Raw genomic sequence first — 27,659 nt, forward strand, 5'->3', positions numbered from 1 at the left:
ATATTTGTAATTTCCCCTTTGTAACAATATATTCTCTCCAATTTTGGTATCAGGTGTACCCAGATTAAGTAGAATGATTTTGAAGTATTTCTTCTTTTTCTTTTGTCTATAAGATTTGGCATGATCTGTTTTTTGAAATTATCTTTTACTTTTATTTATAAATATTAGTTGTCTATTTTTTGAGACTTAAAAAAAAAAATAAGTTAACTGATGACTCCATACTGAATCACAGACTCAAAGCATTCTATAATAGACATACTCTTATTTGACAATGTGAATGTTACTTTCTTTGCATTATTATTATTATCATTATTGCTTAATATTTCAATGCAGCAATTCTGATTTCTTTTCTGAATGTATTTATGTTTGTTTGTTCTTTACAAGGTTTTTGTTTCTAGTCCTTATCTTAAACATTGTTATTGTTATTAAATTTTAAGCCTGTTTAATTTTGTGAAGGTAAAAAATGGAAACCTAATAAACACATGAATATGTAAAAAAAAATTTAAAAAAAACTGAGGGATGGAAGTTTGGAGAAAGCACATGTAAAAATATTTTTAGTTGGTTTCAGTGATTACTTTGCTCATTGTGATAGTTCAAGTATTGTTATTCTGAGACTGCTGTGTGTATAAAATATAGAATAAAGTTAATAAATAATTAAGAGATATTCTTTCATCTTCTTTATGTTTCTAAGAACTGCAATTCTTATTACAGAAGAGGGAAGATGTAGATAGAAAAAAACACAAACGTTTCCAGTATTGAATTTGAATTAGGAAGTATTAATATAAATTCATGAGTTATTTCTAGCTTTTAAAACGAATAATAAAAATAGGTAAAAGATTTTTACCACCAATAAAAACAGAATACCTATCAAACCAATATTCCCACAGATAACTATGAATCTTGGAAAAAATATTTAAAGATAACTGCCTGAAGACATTTGAGCAACCAAAAGGAGGCAGAATCTAGATAAGAGACAACAGTTGGGAGTTAGGAATAGTTCTGGGTGGGTTTCCTGTTTTTATAGCTTTTGCCTAAGGGAAGGCCCTGAGAGTCAGTCAGAGCTGCACACAACACCTGAAACTTGGATCAAAATCTGCATTCTCACTGGCTTGCAAAATCAGTTTCAGGCTTCCACAGCAGCTAGAAAGGAGGGATATGCTGGAAAATAAAGAGCCACAAAGGGAGAGTCCCAAATTCTATATATTAACTCTGCCCATATCTCTGGCAAGTCAATTGCCTATGTATGCAGGAGCAGAGCAGACAAGACTCTCAGCAGCTCAGAGAAGGCTAAACTACCTAACAGAGATATGAGCTGCTGCCCTCTGCAGGGAGACATAGTTTAGATTTCAGTCTTGTCAAGTTAATTGCCTACTAATACAAATAAAAACCAAAAAAAAAAGAAAAAGAAAGAAACAAAAAGAAAAAAATCAACTCTCCAGAATCACTATAATGTATCATCTACAGTGTGCAGGATACAATACAAATTTCTAATCATATGAAGAAACAAAATAATGTGACCCATACTCAAAAAAAAGATGACTAAGCAATAGAGACCACACAGACACTGGAATCAGCATATAAAGATCTTAAAGCAGCTATTGTAAGTATGCTCAAAATGACAAAGGTAAATATGCTTATAATAAACAGAAACTTCAGCAGAGGAAAAAAAAACTGTAAAGAAGAACTAGATATAAATTCCAGAAATGAAAATTTCACTCCCCAAAGTAAGAAACTCATAGCATGGTCTTAACAGCAGAATGGAAAAAGTACTGCATGCAGATAGGTCCAAAGAAATCATTCAAAATAAAGGAGAGAAAATTTGAAAAATAATATCTGGAGGACACTTTAAGCAGTCTAATACACATATAATTAGAGTCACAGAAAGAGAGGAAAAGAAGCAGAAATAAATATCTGAAGAAATTATAGCCAAAAAATTCTAAATTGGTGAAAATATAAATTTACAGATTGAAGAGCTCACTGATTTCCAGTAAGCAAAATAAGTACAAAAAAAATCACACCTAGGCATATCACAGTCAAGCTGTAGAGAACCAAAGATAAAGAAAAAAATCCTAAAAGCAGCTGAATAAAATATCTTTGAGTACAGTAACAATAACAACAAAGAATAAAAGTATCTGCTGACTAATTATCATAAATACTAAAGAGGCCAATTTTACTCTCTGGGAAATGGTGAGCCAAGAGAATTCTGAACTGAGATCCCTAAGGCCTAGCTGAAGAAATAGAGGGGATTTAAGAACAAGTCTATACTAAATGAAGACACCTCTAGGTCCCTTCCCATGCTCAGTTCTAGAAAGTTAGCAGCCAAACTTATACTCCACAAGCAAAAGATTATAAAATTTCTCTTCGGGAAAACAGACCATCACAAGAGATAAGATTTATAGACACCAGGGATTTTAAGTTCCTCAGAGAAATGACCCAGCTAGGTCATCCTGCACAAAATCCATCCATCAATCAACAAGCCTTGCTTAGTCACACAAAGTTTCCAATAAGTTTTTAAGTACCTAATACAGAGATGAACAAAATCCAACATCATCATGTATTTGAAGAAATAGAAACAAAACAGAACCTACCCTATAAAGATAATCCGTGCAACAGAAAAAAACTGCACACACAAATATAAAACTATTACTAATATACTCAAAACAACAAGCTATATAAAAGTGAACATTCAGAGAATCACCACCAATTAACTCCTGGAAATTAAGCCTATGCCAATGGAAATGGTATATGTATTCAAAGATAAAGCTGAAGAAATCCTCCCCAAATCCTCCCACACAGACCCTCATAAGTGGATGAAATAAAGAAAACTAGAGAATTAATACAAGATGTCTTGGTTCAAAAGCAAGAGTTCAAGAAAAAAGAACAAGAAATTTAAAGAGCTGAAATTACTCAAAAAATAATTTAAGAAACTTTTCCAAAACTGGAAAATAGATGTTTCTGGACTAGAAAGACACACATATTGAATCAAGAACACTGGTTCAAAGATCACACAGAGGCACACCATAATAAAAATTTTTAAATGTTAGCGGTACAGAGCAGATCTTAAAAGATTCCAGAGAAAAACAAACAAGTCACATACAAAGAATCGGAAATCAGAATGGCACTGGAATACTTAAAAGTAATATTGGAAAATAGAAGACAATGGAACAACGCCTTCAAAAATTCTGAGAAAATAATTTCCAACCAATAATTCTCCCCAGATAAACAACTAAGTGGGAAGAGGAAAATACACTAGGCCTCAAAACACTCATTCCCAATGTGGCTTTTCTCAGGAAGTAACTAAAACACCTGTTCTACCAGAACCAAGGAATAAACCAAGAAAGAGAAAATATGGGACACAGAAAACAGGAGGTCAAACGTGGGACATAAAAGGAATCCCATGATATTCAAGAAGAGAGATTTTAGGATGGTAGGCATCCTGTAGAAACAGACAGTAACTAGCCTAGATTAGAACAGAAGAATAGGAGACGTCTTAGAAACAAAATAAAACAAAACAAAACCAAAAAAGAAGGGAGGGGAGGAATAAATAATTTGTATTTTCAAATAACAAGAGATTTACACACCTCTGCTGGAAAGTATATGCATTGAACACTAAAAACCTCCAGCAATAAGTCAACTATTAATGATAGGGAAAACAAAAAGGTTATATAAAAGAACAAATGTACCTACTGGGTACAGTGAACACTATCTGGATGAAGGGCACACTTATAAAACTGACTCAATCCGCACAAAAACAATGTAAACAAATCATGTGCACCCCCTAATATTCTAAAATAGAAAGAAAAGTTTCTATTAAAAAAAGAAATGTAATAAATAGTGGAATCTTATACGGTTTAACTATGAATAAATCTACAACCATAATATAAACACTAGAATACTGATCTAAACAAAAATGGAAATATATTAAAATTAGAATGGGGGCAGAGAAGTGTGGGCATTTCTGTAGGGGGAGAAGGCTGGATCATTTAAAAGAATTGACTCATCCATCTTCTATAAAAGAAAGTCAAGAACTATTTAAAACTGAAAAAGAGCTATAATCGCCTCATTCTGAAATACAGATATAAATAAAACACATATAATAAAAAGCTACATGGTGAAGACTGCCTCTGGGAAGACCAAATCTAGGATTGGTAGGATGGGACAAGGTGCTACAAATTTTCGTTATAGGCCTTGTAAGCACTTATGCAAAATTCCTAAAAAGAAAAACAGCTGAGCTAAATGGCATGTGCCTATGGTCCCAGCTGCTCAGGAGGCTGAGAGAGGATTGCTTGACGCCAGTAATTGAAGTGAGCTATGATAACACCCCTGCACTCCAGCCCGGACAATAGAGTAAGACCTTGTCTCTAAAAAATAAAACTAAAAACTTCATCATAATCAAGCAGGCTTTATTCCAGAAATGCAAACAAGGTTCAGCGTTTTTTAAAAAATCTATAATATATGTCACCATATTAATAATATGAAGAAGGAAAATCTTATGTTTTTTTCAACCAAGAAAAAAGACTTTCCTAAGTACAACACCATTTATGATTAAAAAAAATTAATGAACCAGATATAGAAAGGCTCTTAAACTTGGATATGGGAATATACCCCAAATCTACAGCAAACATTACCCTTAATAGAGAAACTTTAGATGATGCTTTAGGACAAGAATAAGATACAGTACGTCACGACTAACACAAGAAAAAAATATATATGTGAGCTATAAGAGATAAAATTGTCATTTTGGAAGATAATTATTTCTTCTAAAGTACTCTACAGAATCAACTAACTATTACAATCAATAAAAGAAGCCAAAAGCAAGACTCCCAGATAGAAGACCAAACAATAAAGATAGAAGTATCCGAGGCCAGCAATAAACAAGTAGAAAAGATAAATTCAATGCATTCAGAATTAAAATTACATTTGACTCTCGTAAGGAAAAAGATACAAATAGGCTATTATAGGGTAAATCCCAAATGCTATCAAACACAAAAAGATGCTACAATTTTATAAGGTAACAAAGATCGATAAATAATTAAGTTGACCTTCAAAAAAAAAAAAAGTAAAGATTTGCCTTACTACATAAAAAGATATGCCAAAATACATTTTATAGAAATGTAGTATTGGCACAAGAACACAGACCACTAGAACCTAAGAGACATTTCAAAGACAAACCCATATCCTATATACACAACAATTACATATAGACATACTTATAAAATATACAGTTAAATCATATATATGATAAAGGTGGCACCACAAGTATCTGAAAAAACTTAAATGATTTAAGATATATTATGGAGAAAACTAGTTCATTAGATGCAGAAAAATAAAATTGGATTACTAATATCCACATTATCACTGTATAAATACTACATAAAGGTAGACCTTTGATGGATCAAAGAGCAAATATTACAGTAAAATTATAAAATTAATGAAAAGAAAAGGTAGACTATCTTCATATCCCAGATGTCCATTTTAGTTTTGTTTTGTTTTTTTATTCTCCCTTTTACTTATTGAAAGGCATTTTTTTTTTTTTTTTTTTTTTTGTAGAGTCAGAGTTTCACTTTATGGCCCTCGGTAGAGTGCCATGGCATCAACACAGCTCACAGCAACCTCCAACTCCTGGGCTTAAGCGATTCTCTTGCCTCAGCCTCCCGAGTAGCTGGGACTACAGGTGCCCGCCACAAGGCCCGGCTATTTTTTGGTTGCAGTTCAGCTGGGGCCGGGTTTGAACCCGTCACCCTCGGTATATGGGGCCACCCCCCATTTTAGTTTTTGAACTTCTTTTTTATTTATTTTAATTTTAAATGTTTGATATTTAAAACATAATATTTGTTGAATGAATTACTTGTCACAGGATAATGCTTTCAAGGGAATGAAAGCTTTGTTTTTTTTTTCTTTCTATTAAGACATACACGCATAAATCATGAATACATTTATGCATTTGTGGGGTACAAATGTGTTGATTTTTTATACAATTTGAAATGCTTACATCAAACTAATTAATATAGCTTTCACCTCATTTACTTATTGTGTTAAGACATTTATGTTTTGTACTTGATAGATTTGGCCTGTACCCTTGCAATATGCTCCATAGGTGTGGTCCCCCGTTTACCCTCCCTCTATCAAACCTCCCCATCCCCCCTCCCATCCCCTTCTTCTTCTCTCCTTCATCCTGGGCTAATAGTTGTGATTTATCTTTCATAAGAAAGTATGAGTAATTATTAATTGCTTTCATAAAAGTAATGAGCACATTGAATACTTTTTCTTCCATTCTTGAGATACTTTACTAAGAAGGGTATGTTCCAGCTCCATCCCTGTAAACATAAAAGAGGTATAGTCTCCATCTTTTTAAAAATATGGAACGCTTCACGAATTTGTGTGTCATCCTTGCGCAGGGGCCATGCTAATCTCTGTATCATTCCAATTCTAGTATATGTGCTGCTGAAGCAAGCACTGAACTTTTTTAAACCACTCTATTTGTAAAGATTAATAATATTTTGGGATTTTTATTCTTTCCTTAAAGATTATCCAAAAAAGAAATATTAAATTTTTTATTTTGGGTTTTTTTTCTGTTTGTTTGTTTTGGTTGTAGTTGTAATTGTTGTTTGGCAGGCCCGGGGCTGGATTTGAACCCGTTACCTCTGGTGTATGTGGCTGGTACCTTAGCCGCTTGAGCTACAGGCACTGAGCCTAAATTTGGTTTTTAATAGAATAAAACTCATTCTACCTAGCAATTAATTACCAGAGTCCAGTGGGTCCTTTCATGAATCTAAAATATAGGCTCTTACTGATCTTATATTTCATATGTTTTAAATATTTTTTCATTACATCATACTAGGAATTTGATTATTCCCAACTGTGCTAAAAGAAAAAAACCAAAGAAGAAAATGGACAGATGATGGTACGTGGTAAGGCAGAATAATGGCCCCCATACCCTAATTCTCGGAACCTGAATATGTTACTTTACATGGCAAAAAGGACTTTGCAGAAGGGATTAAGAGTAAGGACTTTGAGGATGGGGAGATTATCCCAGATTATCCAGGTGGACATAGTCTGATCTAAGAGTACTTAAAAGCAGAGGCTCAAATCTTTCCAGGCTATTCTAAGAATCAGATGTGACTTGAGAAGAAAAGTCCAGGAGATGGGATGGTGCTGGCTTTGAAACCAAGCAAAGAAACAGATCCTCCCTTAGAACCTCCAGAAAGGATTACAGCCCAGCAGACACCTTGATTTTATCCTATGAAACCAGTGTTACACTTCTGACCTTCAAAACTGTAAGCAACAAATTTGTTGTTTTAATACCTAAGTTTGTGGTAATTTGTTAAGGCAGCAATAGAAAAATACAGATTTAGGCCTAAAAGGATGATACAATAGTGAAATAAATCACCATCTTTCAGTTTTCTTCATGCCTTGCATCATCTTTCAAGTATTACCTCATCTTTAAGAATATATAAAAGAGATAATACTTTTGTACTCCCTTCTTAGCTTTCCCTGACTCCACCTGAGATTCAGAAATTTCATTTTCTACCCATGATGGCCAAGAGAAGAAAATGACCAAGGAGGACATCTTACAATTATACAAATCAGAAAATAAATACAAACAGATAGATAACAGCATGCTTGGACACTAAAAACTGATGATAGCGATACTGACTAGGTAAGTGAAATCTCAGTCATCACATAACAAAATCCTATTCATTTAAGAATCAATTAATTGAACAATAGAGTTTGGCAGAAGTAACACCCTTTCGTGCTTGAAGTGTAATATCGTTATCTTACAGAACTACACGCTTATGATTTCGTAATAAAAGATAAGTTTAGATTATCAGTTCATTAAAAAAGGTGTTATTTGTGCCATTATTTGTAATCTGCATTATTTGCATGTAATTCTGTAACATAACAATATCACACTTAAGCAAAAAAGGGTGTTATTTCTGCCGGACTCGGTATTTCTCAGGAAAAAAGGAAATAGCATTTTCATCAGTCATTCAACTGAAGGACTTCATTGTGTAATATTCTTCAACAAGAACCCAGACAATCTCATTATGCTCAAAGAATACATCACAGTATTCTTTTATGTTTGTAAACCAAAATTTACTTGATACCGAGAGTTGTACTATGTAATTCATATTAAAATTTCTAATAGAGTTGTTTTCCTTTATCTACAAACGAGTAGCAAAATAACTTACAAATATAAAAAGGGTCCCAGATGGTTAATGGTTATGCTTATTTTTTTTTTGTATACCAAGAACTACTCAAAACTTCAAAGGCGTAAGGCAAAAAAAATTGGTGAGTTTGATTAAAACAAATTTAAAGAGTTCAATAAACAATGGACTCATACAACTCCTGCTCAATATGGATACCATGAACAAAGTTAATAAAAATATGACAAAATGGGAGGAGGTATTTGCAATATATGAAATCAATAAGGAATTCATATGTAAAGTACACACTGGGAACATGGAAAAATTACTTCAAAAAAGAAAGTAATACTGGGCGGCGCCTGTGGCTCAGTCGGTAAGGCGCCGGCCCCATATACCCAGGGTGGCGGGTTCAAACCCGGCCCCTGCTGAACTGCAACCAAAAAACAGCTGGGCGTTGTGGCGGGTGCCTGTAGTCCCAGCTACTCAGGAGGCTGAGGCAAGAGAATCGCTTAAGCCCAGGAGTTGGAGGTTGCTGTGAGCTGTGTGATGCCACGGCACTCTACCGAGGGCGATAAAGTGAAACTCTGTCTCTACAAAAAAAAAAAAAAAAAAAAAAAAGAAAGTAATACTAATGGAAAAACAAAGAATTAGAACAATTTATCTAAAAGCTCCCAAAAAGCCAATAAGCACATGAAGAAATGCTCAAAATCATTGATGGTACCAGCAAAACAACTAGAATTTTCATACTCAGTAGACCATAAAAAATGGGAATGAGGAATGTGGCTGCTGTCAAGTGTTTGGGGGACATGAGGATACAGAAACACTCATGCACTCTGCCGAATGTGCAGATTAGTACAACTGTTCTGTGTTCTGAATAGCAATTTTGCACTGTTTATTCAATTTAAGTCTATACATACACTATGATGTAACAATTCTGTTCTTAGGAATACATACTCAATAAATGCTCACAAAGATCCATAAGAGAACAAGTACAAGAATATTCATCACAGTATGAGGGACTGGGGAGTTGAAGACAACCTGTGTAGATAGATCACCCCGGAAGGCTTAACAGATATTAAGTTTAACATAGCAGTTAGAAGCAGCAGATTAGATGTACAGATAGGAATATGGGGGATAAAGACAGGAAGGGTAAGAAATTATATAAACACTGACTTTGTTTTTTCTACATGTTTTAAGTTATAATAAATTTCTTATTAAGCACATATGTGAGGATCCTTCACAAAATATATTTTAGACCATTATACAAAGAAAAATTGTCAAAAAAAGATTAAAATTTTGCTTACTTTAGCTCCAACACTGCAACTGCCAGTACTCCCAGTGCTCCCACTTGCAACTCCAGTAAATCTAGCTTCCAATAACTCTTGTCTTCGTGGATCCAGACTATGAAGCTCATCCATTGCACCTATTAAGGAAAAAAATGTATGTGCGTATTTACATATAAACACTGTGTATATATGTGTTATATAAAAACTGAGATTTATCTTTAATAATTTATGAATGAATGCCACAAACAGATAAAACTATGAGACTTAATTTTTATAATATCCACACCCACTTATCAAAACATCCTACAATGGATTTCTAACACTTTTGACCCCAAATCACTGAAAGAAATATATTTTCTGTCCATTCAGTACACAGATACATGTGTACATACATGTACTTAAAAGTTTCATAGAATACTTAACATTTCTGCACTGCAGTAAGAGTCCTGTGTAACATCTATTTTCTAGTCCATTCCAGTCCATTGAAAAAAAAATTGTTTAAAAGCTATTAAATTGATTTCATAAGCTATTAATGGACCACAAGTTCATCATTCGAAAAATACTATTTCTCATAGTGTAAATCTCCCAAATCTAATTATATACAGAATTTTTACATTAAGTGACATTACCACTTAATTATTATATTTATGTATACCTAACCACTACATTTCAAAACTAGGAAGAACTGTTTTAGCACTGTCATATCCCTGGAGATTTTTTGTACAGTTGATAGTTTTAAGTTTCCCATTAAGTAGATGGAACACTTGTTATTAAACTATCACCTTAAGAATGATGGGGAAAAATTTAGCACCCTAATGTAATTGTTACTATGTAGACTAAAGCACCACAAATTCTATCTGCAGTTCGATTAAATTCTTAAAACTTACTTTATCAAAACTTAAGTAAATGTAGAATGTAAATGTCTTAACACAATCACCAAGAAAATGCCAGGAAGGCTATGTTAATCAGTGTGATGAAAATGTGTCAAACGGTCTATAAAACCAGTGTATGGTCCCCCATGATCGCATTAATGTACACAGCTATGATTTAATAATTTAAAAAAATTTATTTTATCTATATCTGCTAATTCTCTACTGATAAAATCTTAGAAGTGACAAAAATGAGTGGCTCTCAAAAGTAGCAAGGGGATATTTTCACAGTCCAAAATGATCTGGACAACAAATTCAAATTAGCTGCTTTCTATGCACCCTGACAGTCTTCTCTTAAATAAAAGTTAATAACTATTCCTATAGATCTTTTATCTTTTAAAGTTCTCTCTCTTAACTTTAGTCCTCTCTAGGTAGAGGACTAGATGTTAGTGATCACCCTTCCGTATTTATTTGCATTCCTGTACCTGAATATGCCCTGTCCACTCTTCCATATTCTATCTCAGAAAAGAGGGTAACTCCCTCTAAAAAAGCTAAAGCCTCTACCTTTTGCTTTTGATCCTGTTCCTTCTTGATATCTAAGAGATCTTGCATTACATGTACTCCCCATCTCTCTGGCACCTTCTCCCTCGTTTCTCTGCCCTCATTTATGTTTTTTAAAAAAAACCCACCTTGGTTTGAATTTCATCCTACTAATAGTATCATTCTTTCCATAAACTAGTGATTTATAACCACATGATCCTTAATATCACCAATGTGTCCAATTTTTTTCTTGATCCTGCTATATTAGTTCAGAAAATGTATTCCTTTATTGGGGGTTAAAATGAAACAAAAAGATGATTCTAGTTTTTCCAATTCAACCACACTTTTTGTCCTCCCTCCCCTTGTTTTCTTTTAACTATGAATATCCCCCAAGGATCAATCTATGGACAATAGTCAAACCTTCAGTTCTCTTTTCAGGCTTTTTGTGGCTTCAAATTTACTATTCTCAAATCAAACATCCCTTATGTGCCAGGTCTGCCAAGCCTTAAGTTTGGCAATGGAACTCCTTTATATAGTTCCAGGTATTGCTTTATTAAAAAAAAAACATATATAGATAGATAGATAGATAGATATTCTTCATTGGCACAGGATTGTTTCTTTCTTTTTTTTTTTTTTTTGTAGAGACAGAGTCTCACTGTACCGCCCTCGGTAGAGTGCCGTGGCGTCACACGGCTCACAGCAACCTCTAACTCTTGGGCTTACGCGATTCTCTTGCCTCAGCCTCCCGAGCAGCTGGGACTACAGGCGCCCGCCACAACGCCCAGCTATTTTTCTGTTGCAGTTTGGCCGGGGCTGGGTCTGAACCCGCCACCCTCGGCATATGGGGCCGGCACCCTACTCACTGAGCCACAGGCGCAGCCCCACAGGATTGTTTTGAAAACATTAAACTACATTTTAAAACTAAGTATGTGGTACTGGCATAAAGACAGACATAGCTCTTAGAAGAAAACATTGGAGGAAGCTTTATGACATTGAATTTGCCAATGATTTCTTGGATATGACGCCAAAAGCACAGGTAATAAAAGAAAAAACAAATAAATTGAACTTAGACACAATCAACAGAGCAAAATGGCAACCCACAGTATGGAGAAAATATCTGAAAATCATGTATCTATAAAGTATTGATATCTGGAACATATAAAGAACTACAACTCAAAAACCCTATTTAAAAATGAGCAAAAGACTGAAATAGAAATTTCTCCAAAAGATACAGACATGGCTAATAAGCACATCAGAAGATGCTCAACAATATTAGCCATTAGGGAAATGCAACTCAAAACCACAATGAGATACCACCTCACACCCATGAGGATGACCTATTTAAAAAAAAACAGCACTAGCTAGCATGGATGCAGAAATTGGAACCCTTGTGCATTGCTGGTAGGAATATAAAATGGTATAGCTGCTTTGGAAAAAAGTATGGAGGTTCCTAAAAAAAAAAAAAAAAGAGAGAGAGAAAAGAAAAAGAAACAGAATTACCACATGATTCAGCAATTCCACTTTCTTGAGTATTATCACATGATCAATACAACAATCCACTTCTGAGTATACAACCAATAGAAGTGAGAGCAAAAACTCAAAAAGATATTTGTACAAACACGTTCACAATAGTCCAAAGGTGGAAGCAAACCAAATTGCCCTTAGTGAATGAATTAATAAAGTGTGGTATACACATGCAATGGAATATTACCCTTAAAAAGGAACAAAATTTTGGTACACACTACAACACAGAAAACTTTGAAGACATTAAGAAAAGTAACCCAGTCACAAAAGGTGGTTGCCAAAGAATAGGGCAGTGCGGTAGAAAGGCAAATTAGTGTTTAATGGGTACGAGATTTAGCTGGGAAAGATGGAAAAAGCTCTAGACATGAATAGTGGTGACAGCAACACAACAATGTGAATGTACTTAATGCCATTAAACTGCATACTTAAAAATGGTTGAAATGGTAAATTTGCTATTGTGTACCACAATTTTAAAAATTTTTTTTAATTTAAATTTAATTTTTAAATTAAATTAAAAAAAATTTAATTTAAAAAGAATCAATAAATTGGACTTCATCAAAAGCTTAAAATTTTGCTAGTTCAAAAGACAAGGTTATAAAATGAAAAGACAAGAGATGGGCAGAAAATATACAGGATACCAAAAAATGTATACAGTTTAAGGAAAAAACTGTGTTAAAATTGTAACACTAAGTGAATACCAATAACACTTGTTATCTTATATATTGTTATATTGTATCTCTTATAATTGCAGAAGTCAAATGTGACTTGAATATTACAGTTTCTTCCTTTCTTGAAATGTGTATACAAATAAAGCATGTATGTACTATGCCCACTCTTTGGCTTGGTAACTAGTAGATGCCACACTGGAATTCTGCAGGGAAAATGAGGACATCACTTCCTTTATGTAGAACCTCAACCATCCTCCAATAGGTCTTAGTAGAAGGTTTGCGCCCAAGAACAATGAATTTCTTAACAAAAACTCTGAATTAAGAGCACCAACCTCTTCTTCATTTTTAATATCTTCTAATAAATTTTTAAGACATTTTAAAGAGGTAATATATGTAAGAGTCCGTGGTACAATTCCTGGCACATAATAGATGCTTCATAAATGCCAACCTTGAATAATAGAACCTTGCTACTCAAAATAAGGCCATGAACCAGCAGCAACTGTATCACTTAGGATGCTTGTAAGAAATGCAAAATCATTGATCTCTCCACAGACCTACCAATCAGATTCTGCATCTTAGCAAGATCCTCAGGTAATTACTACATCTTTCATGTTTGAGAAGCTCTGCTGTAGAACAGGGATCTCTAATTTTCTCTGTGAAAAGTCCAATCATAAGTATTTTAGTCTTTGCAGGCTAATAGGCAAAAAGTCACATAAATACCTAACGAGAGAAAAAAACTTTCTACAAACTTTTACTGGCAAAATTCAAGACATAGTAATAACTGAGTAAAATATTTTATATGTCTGCTAAAGAAAAGTCTGAAATTTTTTGAGGGAATAATCCCTCACTAAATTAGGGTTTCCTACTATCAAAATATGTTACAATTATTTGTAATGAAATTTTATGTATTTATATTTGAAAATGTCTTTAACAGAAATAGGTATTGCCAAATATGATACCAACCTACAACCATATGATTTTAATAGAGCATACTGATTACTCAGGAGGCAGTTAAGTAACTACTAAATAGATTCTTCTTTTGATATTTGCCTTTCAGTATGACTTTATACTGAAGATTAGTCACTTCCAACTCAAAATTAAGTGGAAGTTTTTCAACTATCCTGAAACTTTCTTTGCATTTGCATCAACATCAGAAAGATGCTGCTAGAACTAGAGGTGGAGAATGAAAAATATGTCTTGCAAAGTCATGTGGAAATTAAGATCTAACTTCTTGGGCAGCACCTGTGGATCAGTAGGGCGCCAGCCCCATATACCAAGGGTGGTGGGTTCAAACCTGGCCCCGGCCAAACTGCAACAAAAAAGTAGCTGGGCGTTGTGGTGGGTGCCTGTAGTCTCAGCTACTTGGAGGCTGAGGCCAGAGAATCACCTAAGCCCAAGAGCTGAAGGTTGCTGTGAGAGCTGTGATGCCATGGCACTCTACCGAGGGTGATAAAGTGAAACGCTGTCTCTAAAAAAAAAGATCTAACTTCTTTGACAGCATAAGAAGTATATAAATTCAGTTGACGTTACTTGAGATTCAAACATTGGTTGGCACTGTGGTCTAAGTCTCACATAAGTGTATTTTGCTTTGTATTTTCTTTTTTGTTGTGTTGTTAAATTCATTTTAAAACATTAGCAAGTCTGCAGAAAAAGCTAATTTCCAAAACTAATCAGTATTTGACTAAAAGTCGTTCAGGGCAGTCCCTCTTTATTCAGAAAAGTTTCAATTTCAGTCTCTAGCTCAAATAATGGCCAAACCCTTCACCAAAAAAAAATAAAAACAAAACAAAACCAAACCACTACCACTGCCAAGCCAGTCAGGATATTCAGCCTCTAATTTTTTTTTTTGCAGTTTATGGCCGGGGCTGGGTTTGAACCACCACCTCCAGCATACGGGGCTTGCGCCCTACTCCTTAGAGCCACAGGTGCCACCCTTCAGCCTCTACTTCTAATAAAAATTAATGTAGCTGCTGCTAGTTACAGCCATTAAAGTGTATGATTTCACAGATGACAGTACTGATTCAATAACACACACGATAGGTTAAAATATTTTCTGCAAAGTACCTACAGATGAATAACTCAGCCTTTAAACTCCTTAGCCTTTTTCTACTGTGAACATATTTTATCACTCTCAGTTATAGCACATCTTAGCAGATTCCACTTCAGCTTGTACTTAGTGTTTTCTCAAATTTGAAAACATTCTTGCTGGTAGTTGTTCTACAAGACTATTCAAAGAGGCTAATTTTTCTGCCACTTCAAACTTGGCGTTGACTCTTGGCCAATAACATCTGTTGGCTCATCAAGAGCTGAAAAAAACTACTCTAAATCATTTGCCTTGTTTTCAATTGACTATTGATGTTGTTTTGAACGTCCTCAACTCTTAAATCAACTATTCTTGCCAAAAAGCTTATAGTCCAGAATACATTTATTTTCTCTGGACATAATTTTTTTTACTGCTGCAATCAAACACAGTTTCATTAACTCAACATCAATAAATGGCTTTCCTTGCTTGGCAAACAAACAAGCCACTTGGAAACAAATTTTAGTGCAAGCCTCATTTTCATTTTTAGGAAGAAGTAAGGCAGTGATGAGATATTCCATTTTAAGTTTTCTAATATTTCTGACTATTGCTTTCCTGAGAGTTAGACATACTATGGTATATGATAAGTCTAATAATTTCAACATATATTGTATTCTTCTATCACAGCTAGTATCACTGAATAATAAGAACATTTTGCTTCCAAATTCGACAAAATAACTCACACTCCAGTACACCTTAAAAGTATGCCACTCAAAGTTCATTTTTCTCTTTTGTTTTGACATGATGAATATGCAGTGGTAATAAAAAATATTGCAGACTAGCAATGGATGGGGTATTCAAAATACTCTTGTGGGAGGTAGATAGGCTGATCTCTCTTCAGGGCTTCTTGCCTAAATGCAGGACACAGTGTGCAGAAGGGCCATCCCTGCAGGCTCATCAAGACCACTAAAGATGAAAAGAGACCAGAGGTGCTCCTGACAGGGCAATGTTATTTGCAACACCCCTGCTTGCCAAGAGAGTCAGCAGGCAGGTGGGGCTAAGCCATTAGCAGGGCTAAATCCTTTGATCTCCTATCCACAGTTTAGATTAGGGAAGTTAAGATACCTACCCTATAGGGATGGAGCCTGCTTACCTTACCCACTCCCCTTACACAGTTATCATACTAGTCCAGACATTCCTTTATCCTATGTTCCAGATTACCCCCATCTTCCTGGGCAAGCTTTCCCTAGTCTAATCCTATTTTTTGATCATAATAAAAGATCCTTGAGAGATTGGATCAGCTCTGCATTGCCTTAATCTGCCACTGGGCATGAGACAAAGTAAACCTCTCAAGGCTTCTCAGATTTTATGCATTAAGTTAGTGTCTAGAGTCTTGCTATTTCAGCCAGCATCCTCTTCCCTGAGGACTCCCAACCCAGGTCTGGATCCACAGCAAACCCCGAATACTCTTCAAGTCGGAACTGCAGCAGTGAAATTTGTAGTACACCAAACAGCAGTTTGAAGTGATGAGAATGCCATTAACGGTTTCTGTCACAACTATTATGCTCTGCCAGGGTAATGCAAAAGCAGCTAATTGTACACAAATCTGACTTTTGCATATCGCAAGTATTCTTGATTTTTTTTTTAACCATGTAAGTATGTAAAAATAGGTAGTCCGCTGACTCCTGTTCTAGAAAGTTCATTTTAAATATTTCCATCTTTTATGGACTCAACCTGTCATTTCCGACACTTATCCAAAACCCAGCCCCTAATTACAAGTGGTGAAAATCTGAGGAAAAAGCAATTTCACCATAATTTATTAAATGCTTTATTATATGACAAAAGTTTACACTTTTGAAAAAAATTATAAAAGACATCGTAAAGACCGTAACCCTTGTTAAAGAAGACCTCATTTCAAAATACAACCACCTGTCTGCTAATCATGCTACTACTAATCTTATTAAACTGTTCCCCATAATTTACAAATGCAAATCTAAAACTTCACATAAAATACATAACAAAAAATGTCACTAGTAAAATTAGATATTGATCACATACTACATGATGCAGAAAATCTTAGGGAAACAAATGAAAGACACAATTTGATAATTAAAGCAGAGTGTCAGATACCATTCTAATACCATTTTTTCTCTCTCTTCCTGTAGGAAAATTTCACTCTAGGAGGAAAAGGCTGTTAGTATGTCTCACCATGCTGCTCCCACTCCACCCTATCCACATTCCAAAACATCTATTCCAGACAGGTATGGATGAGGAGACTAGGACTCCCATCCTCCCAACCAACTCGTACTTTTTTATTCCATATCTCCCTTTGAGAAAGAATCCCCACTTTAAACGCAGAGGCCCTAACTCAGGTACAGCAGGGCAAAAATGCTGGGTCCCAATCACTCACTGGTAAGACAGAGGTTCTTTAACAGGAGAGGTAAGCTGAGAACTAAGGACACCACCCCGTCCAATGTCTCACTCTTAAACAGTGATTCCACTTCAGGAGCAGCGATTTCCTGCCTCTGCCTCCAGCTCAAATGAAGCAAGAAGGAGTTTCTGCTGAAGGGGGGTATGAGGAAGAAATATAGAAATAGAAAATTCTGCAGCTCCACCTATGGGAATCGACTGTATTTGGAACAGTTTAGAGAAGTTAATTCCTAAGGGCACTGTCAAAAACTATGAAACTCTAGGGAGTGAACAACTAAAAAGCTGCCAGTTCCATAACAGTAGCAGCAAAAAAGCAAAGCTACAGACCAACTAGACGTTTAACAGAGAGAACTAAGCAAAAAGAAAGGTATTAAAAGAACCCTCTTGAGATAAGCATAAAGCTATAAAAGACTGGCAACACTTGGCTTCTGCAAAGAGGCCCCACTTTAATGTGATCAGACTGTGGAACAATTTATCCCTCTGGAAGTTGACAGAAACTCAAGAGCAATGGGTAAGCAAGCAGTGGAGGGTGACAACTGGGTATGATAGCAACAGACCCAGACCAGCCAAAAAACAGTGGAGAAAGCAGGGAAAGAGATTGTCAAAGAAAGCAGGCCAAAACCACAGCCATATCTGGTCAGGGAGACTGCACATGCCCCAAATAGCTCTTCTGAGTAGCAAGGTTAGAATCTGTACACCGTGGGGAGAAAAGACTTCACTGAACTATTCCACTGAACTACTCTAGCCAAGTTACTAAAAACAAAGCAAATAGAAAACAATAAAAATTCCAAGGGGAGGTGTGTGTCACACTTTATGGGGGCAAGACATGATTGCAAGAGGGACTTTACCTAACAATTGCAATCAGTGTAACCTGGCTTATTGTACCCTCAATGAATCCCCAACAATAAAAAAAAAAAAAATTTCCAGGGGAGGGGCAGCACCTGTGGCTCAAAGGTAGGGTGCTGGCCCCATATGCCGGAGGTGGTGGGTTCAAACCCAGCCCTGGCCAAAAACTGCAAAAAAAAAAAAAAAAAAGGAAAAAAAAATTCCCAGGGGAGAAAGGGATCCAGATGCAGAGTGGCTATATTATCTAAATTGTTCATTTTCAACAAAATACTTAGAGATATTCCAAGAAAACAGGAAATTGTAACCCATACACAGGGAAAAAAAAACGGAGGCAACAGAAACTGCCTTTGAGAGGACCCAGATGTTGGATACAACAAAGAGTTGCAGCCATTATAATTATATTCAAAGACCTAAAGGAACCCATGTTTAAAGAATTAAAGATAGGTTTCATGACAGTGTATACCCAAAAAGTAATTCCAGTGTGCTAATAAAGGTAACTGCATAAATAATTATAAAAGTAGAATTGCAGATTATTTCTTAACTGATTTAAAAAGCAGCTGCACATATAGCATGCATGTAACTGTACTATTGGGCCTATAACATATAGAAAAGTAATATACTTGACAATAATAGTACAAAGGAGGCGGGTGAAGTAACTTGATAGGAGCAAGGAAATGATACGTATTTTTCTAAACACACGTGGAATATTCTTCAGGACAGACCACATACGCTAGACCACAAAATAAGGATCAAAAACATAACATGAAAAGGACTAAACGCACACAAAATATGTTCTTTAACCACAACGGAATTAAGTTAGAAATGAGTTAACAGAAAAAAAATTAGAAAATTCACAAATAGGCAGAAATTAACGTATTCTTAAATAACCAACAGGATAAAGGGAATCAAATGGGAAGTTAAAAAATATTTGATATGAACACAAACAAAATACAACATACTAAAACCAACATTATCTAATTCTAATGCTTAGAGGGAAATTTGCAGCCATACATGTATGTATTTAGAAGGCTGGGCATGGTCACTCATGTTTGTAATCCTGGTACTCAGAAAGGCTGAAGCAGGAAGATCTGGTGAAGCTAACAGTTCAAGACCAGCCTGAGCAATAGCAAGACTCTGGTCTCTACAAAACATAGAAAAATTAGCCAGGCGTGTAGTCCCAGCTACTCAGGAGGCTGAGGCAGAATTACTTGAGCCCAAGAGTTTGAGGTTGCAGTGAGCTACGATGGTGCCACTGCCCTCTAGCATGGTAGGTGACAGAGCAAGACTCTGTCTCAACTACAAAAAAAAAGGACAAATTAGCAAAAGATTTGAATAGGCACTTCATAAAAGATATCCAGAAAACCAATAAACTTTATTTAGAAAGGATAAAACATCTTTAATCATCAGGGAAATGAAAATTAAAACCACAAAGAGATATACCATAGCACATCAATCAGAATAGCTAAAATGAATAATACTGACAATTCCAATTATTGGTAAGGATACTGAGCAATGGAAAATCTCATAAATTGTTCATGAGTAGGTAAATTGGTAGAATTACCTTGGAAAATGAGCAGTATCTACTGAAGGCAAACACATATACAGACAGTCTCCAAGTTACAAACAAGATAGGTTGTATAGGTTGTTCTTAAATTGAATTTGTGCCTAAGTTGGAAGAGGATTTACCTATTACTTGTAATAGCATCTGTTCGTAAGTGCAAGTGCAAGTTTATGTAAGTCAGATGTTTCTAATTCAGGGACTACCTTTATAACCTACAAACAAGAAAAGTTACTGTTAGGTCTTAACATTAATAATGCAGGAAGAGATAAACACATTTATGGCAATATTATTGTAATAGCCAAAAAATACAAACAATCCAAATGCCCATCAACAGACTGTATAAAATGTACACTCATGCAAAGTAATACTAATATTAGGAGGAATGAAAATGAATTACAGCTTCAGAAAGTAACATACTAGAATCTTACAAACATTTTATGTGGAGCAAAAGTATACAGACACAAAATACGTACTGTGTGAATCTATTTATATAAAGTTCAAAAACAGGCATGACTAAGTCAGAACAGTGGTTACTCTGGGAAGCAGAAAGAAGGTAGCAAATGATGGCGGAAGGACAAAGGTTTCTGAATTATTGGTAATGTTCTATTTCCTTTTTTTTTTTTTTTTTTAGAGACAGTCTCACTCTCATTTTATCGCCCTCGGTAGAGTACCGTGGCATCACAGCTCACAGCAACCTCCAACCCCTGGGCTTAGGTGATTCTCTTGCCTCAGCCTCCCAAGTAGGTGGGACTACAGGCACCCACCAGAATGCCCGGCTATTTTTTGTTGCACTTTGGCCGGAGCCAGGTTCAAACCTGCCACCCTCAGTCTATGGGGCCAGCACCCTACCCACAACCACGGGCCCGCCCAGTAGTGTTCTATTTCTTGTCTAAGTGATAATTACTCAGGATTTATAATAACTTACAGAGCATTACTTTGTGTGCATTTTGTTTGTTTTATGCCTCAATGTGAAAAATAAAACATGATATAAAATTAAAAAAAAAAAAACAGGCGCCGCACCTGCGGCTCAAGCAGCTAAGGCGCCAGCCACATACACCTGAGCTGGCGGGTTCGAATCCAGCACGGGGCCTGCCAAACAACGATGGCTGCAACCAAAAAATAGCCGGGCGTTGTGGTGGCACCTATAGTCCCAGCTACTTGGGAGGCTGAGGCAAGAGAATCGCTTAAGCCCAGGAGTTGGAGGTTGCTGTGACCTATGATGCTACAGCACCCTACCCAGGGTGACAGCTTGAGGCTCTGTCTCGAAGAAAAAAAAAAAAAACAGCTGAATCACAGTAAAGTACTTGAACTTTAGAGCTATGGTCCTCCACCTCTGGGCCACAGATCAGTACCAGCCAATGGCCAGTTAGGAACCAAGCTGCACAGCAGGAGATGAGCAGCAGGCAGCCAGCAAGCGAAGCTTCACCTGTATTTACAGATGCTCCCCTTGTATCACTGCCTGAGCTCTGCCTCCAATCAGCAGCAGCATTAGATTCTCATAATAGCACAAACCCTACAGTAGACCCACATGTGAAGGATCTAGGTTGCAGCTCCTTATGAAAATCTAATACCTGATGATATAAGATGGAACTGAGGCTATGCGGGGGAGCAGCTGCAAATACAGATTATTATGAGCTGAGAGGTTTGACTGCACGGAGACCATTATAAATCAATTGCTTGCAGATTTATATCAACACCACCACCCCTCATTACCCTCTCTCCATGTCTTCCATGAAACTGGTCCCTAGTGCCAAAAAGGCCAAGGACTGCTACTTTAGAGGGTAATTTTTTTTTTTTTTTTTTTGGGTGGGGGACAGAGTCTCACTTTGCACCCTGGGGTAGAGTGCCGTGTATCATTACAGCTCACAGCAACCTCAAACTCTTGGGCTCAAGAGTAGCTGGGACTATAGGCATATGCCACCATATCTAGCTAAGAGGGCAATAACTTTTTTTTTGGCAGGGGCTGGGTTTGAATCGGCCACCTCCAGCATTGAGGCCTGCGCCCTACTCCTTTGAGCTAGAGGCACTGCCCAAGGGTAATAACTTTTAAAGATATATACACTTTGGGGCGGCGCCTGTGGCTCAGTGAGTAGCGCCGGCCTCATATGCCGAGGGTGGCGGGTTCAAACTCAGCCCCGGCCAAACTGCAACAAAAAAAAATAGCCGGGTGTTGTGGCGGGCGCCTGTAGTCCCAGCTGCTCAGGAGGCTGAGGCAAGAGAATCGCGGAAGCCCAAGAGTTAGAGGTTGCTGTGAGCCGTGTGACGCCACGGCACTCTACCCGAGGGCGGTACAGTGAGACTCTGTCTCTACAAAAAAAAAAAAAAAAAAGATATATACACTTTACTTTTAGTGGAATGGCACTCTACCTAGGGTAACAGAGTTAGACTCTTGTCTCAAATAAATAAATAAATACATAAATAATTCTTCTTTAAAAAAATATTTATATACGTTAAAATATCACAAAGAAGGGCGGCGCCTGTGGCTCAGTCGGTGAGGCGCCGGCCCCATGTACCGAGGGTGGCGGGTTCAAACCCGGCCCCGGCCAAACTGCAACCAAAAAATAGCCGGGCGTTGTGGCGGGCGCCTGTAGTCCCAGCTGCTTGGGAGGCTGAGGCAAGAGAATCGCTTAAGCCCAGGAGTTGGAGGTTGCTGTGAGCTGTGTGAGGCCACTGCACTCTACCGAGGGCCATAAAGTGAGACTCTGTCTCTACAAAAAAAAAAAAAAAAAAAAAATCACAAAGAAAAGCTAGTATTGAATTCAATAAAAGTATAAAACTTTATATAATACAATGGAAATATTCAAATACAGAAAAGAAAAAACATGATGGAGGAAATGGTTCTATCAGATGCAACAAAGATTGACACTGACATATATTCTAATGTTCAAGATACAGACTTCAAGAAAACTTACAAAGGGGCATTTGATACAAATATTAACTAAGTTCAATAGTCCCAGCTACACGGGAGGCTGAGGCAAGAGAATCCCCTAAGCCCAAGAGCTGGAGGTTGCTGTGAGCTGTGATGCCACAGCATTCTACCGAGGGCGACAAAGTGAGACTCTGTCTCTTAAAAAAAACAATTGTCACTAACAATCAAGATATACCAACTGAAACAAGATACTATTTAATAGCAGTTAAGCTGAAGAAAACTGTATAACTCCTTTCTTTAGAGAGCACTTTGCCCATAACCTTAGTGACAAATAGAATTCCCTTCTGTCTCTCTTCTCCTTTTTAGATAACTTTATTTCACAGCACTGGAAAGGGTTGCTCAATGACCCACAAGAGATTGTGCTACTGTAGTTCCTGAATTTCCAGTTTCTAGTTTAGTCCTCTTGAGGCCTAAATAAAGGCCTGAGTTCTACAGGATACCCGGGCTTATATTCTTCTACTAGTAAATCTGTTTTGCTTAAAGTTATTATTTCCAGCAATCAACCAATGATTCTAACATCCTGATATAGTCTATGCTAAAACTATACTATAATTCACCCGTTTAGATCAGAAGTTGAAAACTGGCAATTCAGAGATTGTTTTATCTAACCAAGATGTCCTTTAAAGGTATGACTCGAACGTAATAAACTGGCCTTCCTCACTAGACTGTGACCAAGCTCCTTGAAGGCAGGGACTAACTAACTATACCTTCTGTATCTTTGTTTCACCATTATTAAGCTGCAGGTCCAAAAGTACTTACTGAATCAATCAACAAAGTATGCCAGTAAGGTTTCTATAAAAACTATAAAGGTCTGACAATCAATTTATCTCAGAAAAAATAACAGAACTAAAATCCTAATTATCCCACTATGAAAACAATAATGATAATACACATTAAATGACATATTTAATAAAAATATTCTCCCTTTTGCCCAGCAAACCAAATCCTTGAAATGTGTATTATAGAAGTAATTCAAGGGATGAAAAATTATGTGCATAGTATTTACCAGAGTATTATATATTAAAAGGAAATGAGACCAACAACTATGATTAAATTGATATACTATCAACTAAATGAATCAGTATACCTTCACTTAAAAGATAATTATGAAAACTGTGCAATAAGGGAACATATAGACATGAGAGAATGGAGCCTAAATATGACTTTTCAATGACTCCCTAATATTACCTTATTTTTGTCCCTGTCTTCGTTCTCAAAAGAAAAAATTCACCATCAACAGTAACAATGGCAGACAAGATGGCCAAGGTCACCCAGATCAGAAGTGATGAAAAAGGCAGCAAACCCAGGTCCAGACTCCTAGCCCCTGTGCCACACTGCCTACATACCCACTGGTGAACACACTTCAGACCCTTAGGACACATAAAACACTCTTTCCTTGATAAATGCTAAGAATACACAAAGAACACAAGACAGGCCCCTTACAAAATTTATAATATAGTATTTTAAAGTACATTACTGCATGGCAAAGATAAAATACAGACACTGCTAATCTAAATCTAGTGTTTAATGCTTCAATGTTATAATCATGTCTCATAAATGTGATCAATTCTAAAGCCACAGAAAATCATTAAGAACTAAAATGGTAAAAGTAGCAATTTAGAACATCATTTGAAATCTACCTCTGTCATACCCAACTCCGCCAGAATTCCTCAACAGGCAAGAGAGACAATCCATGTAAATCAAGTGGGCTCTGGTCATAAGGAACATTTAATCAGACAGTACTTGTTTCCTATTCTTCACTATATAAACAGATATAAAAGCATTTAAATTCTAAAGTATCATGATATGCACACATAGTAGTAATAGTTAAAACAACAAGCCAGGTATGATGGTGCATGCCTGTTGTCCCAGCTACTTGGGAGGCTAAGGCAGCAGGAACTGCTTGAGCCCAGTTCACAAGGCTGTATAGCACACTATGATCATGTTTGTGAATAGCCAGCCACTGCACTCCAGCCTAGACAATACAGCAAGATCCCATCTCAAAAGAAAAGTAGGGAAAAAAACATACTGAGTTGTTAAATTCCTCACATAATTCTCAAAACCTTATGAAAAAGTTACTATTCCATCCTACAAACAAGAAAATCTATAGATGAAGCCCTGAGAGGTTAAGTAACTTACTACAGTTAAGTGGCACAACTCAAATGGGAACACAGGTCCAACATAAAATATATGCTTGAAACCATTATGTTCTATTAACTTTCTGCATAATGATTTTTTTTACACATGGTATCAGTAAACAAAAAGTAAGCCTAATGTTGTCAACTAGGTCAGAGAAGGAGACACTGGAGGAAAGCCGGCAGAGGATAGGAGCTTGCAGTGTGGTAGTTATTTATTAGCATTTTAGTTTTATTGTCTAATATAAAATAAAATTTTAAAAATAATGGGACTAAAAAATGCCCAGAAAAAATATGACAAAGCATTTGATTAACTGGATTAAATACCTGCTCAACGTCAGGTTTGCAACCCTTTGGTTAAGTGCAAAACACATGCTGACAATATGTAAGCCTAGGACAGTATTTCTAGGATAGGTTGAACCCTACCTGATTCAAAAGTACATACTCATTTCACACATTGCTGGTATGAGTTAAATACAAGCCTTCAAAAAATAATAACAATTTGGCAATTTATCAAAAGCCCTAAAATTGGTTTAAATTCTATGCTGATAATTCAGTCATTGAAAATCTCATATTTAAAAAAACAAAAAGCTTTTACTCAGTTACTATTATCATTAGCTAATCTAGTCATAAAATGAAAATTAAACAGAAGTAACATAATGACTTCCTGTATTTGTTTAATTGTTTTTAAATTCTAAAGTATCATTATATCCACACATAATAGTAACAGTTAAAACAAAATTTCTTCCTCAGGTAAGCTACACCTCACCCAATCCATGTGATCTAAAGAGGTCTGTCAATTATGACTTTCTGTGGGTTCCCCAATTCACTTCACAATGGCTACCCTTCCTATGCTTCATCTCCCAAGTCCCAGTGATTGGTTAACAAACTGACAACCAAACAGACTGCCCTTAATCCAGAACTCACACCAGGAAAGAGATGCTGTCTTTTAAGTGTAGTTGCTAAACTAAACATATGTGTCTGGGGTTCTAGAACCAAGAGGCAAGAAAAAAACAGAAAAGGGGGCAAAGAAACACCATGATATTATCTGACATCTTGGACCTACTTCTTTCCAAAGCCATTGTACATCCTCCTCCAAACACAATTTCCTGGTATATGAACCAATAAATTTGTTCTTCAATTTATTAAAGCTAAGTTTTTACCCTGTGTAACCAAAAGAATCAAGACAAATACACTAAAGAATAAACAATTACAGTATGTTCATTCAATGAAATAACACTAACAGAATAGTTTAACGGTTAAAAGCACATACTCGAGTGCCTAGTCTGAATCCTAGCTCCACTACATATTCTTTATGTGTTCTTGGGTCTATTACTTAACCGCTGTATGCCTCAAATTACCTCATTGTTATTGTTAGGAGCAATAAATGAGTTACTATTTACAAAGTGTCCAGAACTGTGCTAGCATTTAGTAAGTATATGTATTTTTTAAGTTAAAAAAAAAAAAAAATACAAAGCATACAAAGTTGACTAAACCATATAATTACACTAATTAAAAAAAAACTGCGGCGCCTGTGGCTCAAGGAGTAGGGCGCCGGTCCCATATGCCGGAGGTGGCGGGTTCAAACCCAGCCCCGGCCCAAAACCACAAAAAAAAAAAAAAAAAAAAAAAAAAAAACTGCATGGAAAAGGGAAAAACTATATTTTTAAGGAAGCAAATACACACTATCAAGAAAAAGGAAAAAATACCTGAAACGTATCTCTAAGCCTCCTAAGACAAGATGAATATGACTGGCTTCACACAAACCTCTCTGAGCTTCCCTAGTGGCGTCACATTCATCCTCAGATAGGAAGTACTTACATAAAGTGTCAAGTGGGGAATTATGAAATCACATGATGTATCCCATTTAACTACAGTAGCACTTCCTAGGTAAAGCTTTAAAGTTTATATTTTCCAGCTAATTAGTTTTCAAGAAAAGGCATGAATTTATGAGTATAACCAATTCTTAATAATTGGTGAAAGATGAACAAATATTTTAAGTTATCCAAAAACACTCATATTTGGCTTTCTTTTTTTTTTTTTTAGACAGAGCCTCAAGCTGTTGCCCTGGGTAGAGTGCAGTGGCATCATAGCTCACAGCAAACTCCAACTCCTGGGCTCAAGCGATTCTCCTGCCTCCGCCTCCCAAGTAGCTGGGACTAAAGGCGCCCGCCACAATGCCCGGCTATTCTTTTTTGAGGGGGGAGGTGGTTGCAGCCGTCATTGTTGTTTGGCGGGCCTGGGCTGGATTCAAACCCGCCAGCTCAGGTGTATGTGGCTGGCGCCTTAGCCACTTGAGCCACAGGAGCCGAGCCTCATATTTGGCTTTCTAATGAAGTTGCAAAATAATAATTTTTATTTAAATACAGGTTAACTTGCCTTCTTGAAATTCACAAAACTTCAGACCTAAAAATGAAACTACATTGGGAAGATTTTTTTTTTCTTTTTTTTTTGTAGAGACAGAGTCTCAAGGTACCGCCCTCGGGTAGAGTGCCATGGCATCACACGGCTCACAGCAACCTCTAACTCTTGGGCTTACGCGATTCTCTTGCCTCAGCCTCCCGAGCAGCTGGGACTACAGGCGCCCGCCACAACGCCCGGCTATTTTTTTGTTGCAGTTTGGCCGGGGCTGGGTTTGAACCCGCCACCCTTGGCGTATGGGGCTGGCGCCCTACTCACTGAGCCACAGGCGCCTCCCGGGAAG

The 27,659-nt window shown here is 36.5% G+C and overlaps 1 protein-coding gene and 1 non-coding gene across 3 annotated transcripts in view; both read right to left on the reverse strand.

Moving 5' to 3' along the window:
- The window catches only part of TLK1 (tousled like kinase 1), a 140,035-nt gene that overhangs the window by 105,211 nt on the left and 7,165 nt on the right, over nucleotides 1-27,659 (reverse strand). For both annotated transcript variants that reach the window (XM_053598096.1, XM_053598095.1), the window contains exon 2: nucleotides 9,452-9,570. In XM_053598096.1, the coding sequence (XP_053454071.1) occupies nucleotides 9,452-9,570 (119 nt within the window). The remainder of the gene's footprint in view (nucleotides 1-9,451; nucleotides 9,571-27,659) is intronic.
- LOC128590966 (U6 spliceosomal RNA) lies at nucleotides 6,354-6,457 on the reverse strand. Its single transcript, XR_008381424.1, has one exon. It is a non-coding gene; the product is annotated as a U6 spliceosomal RNA (small nuclear RNA).

Source organism: Nycticebus coucang, chromosome 7, assembly GCF_027406575.1.
Source record: "Nycticebus coucang isolate mNycCou1 chromosome 7, mNycCou1.pri, whole genome shotgun sequence".
Taxonomy (NCBI): domain Eukaryota; kingdom Metazoa; phylum Chordata; class Mammalia; order Primates; family Lorisidae; genus Nycticebus; species Nycticebus coucang.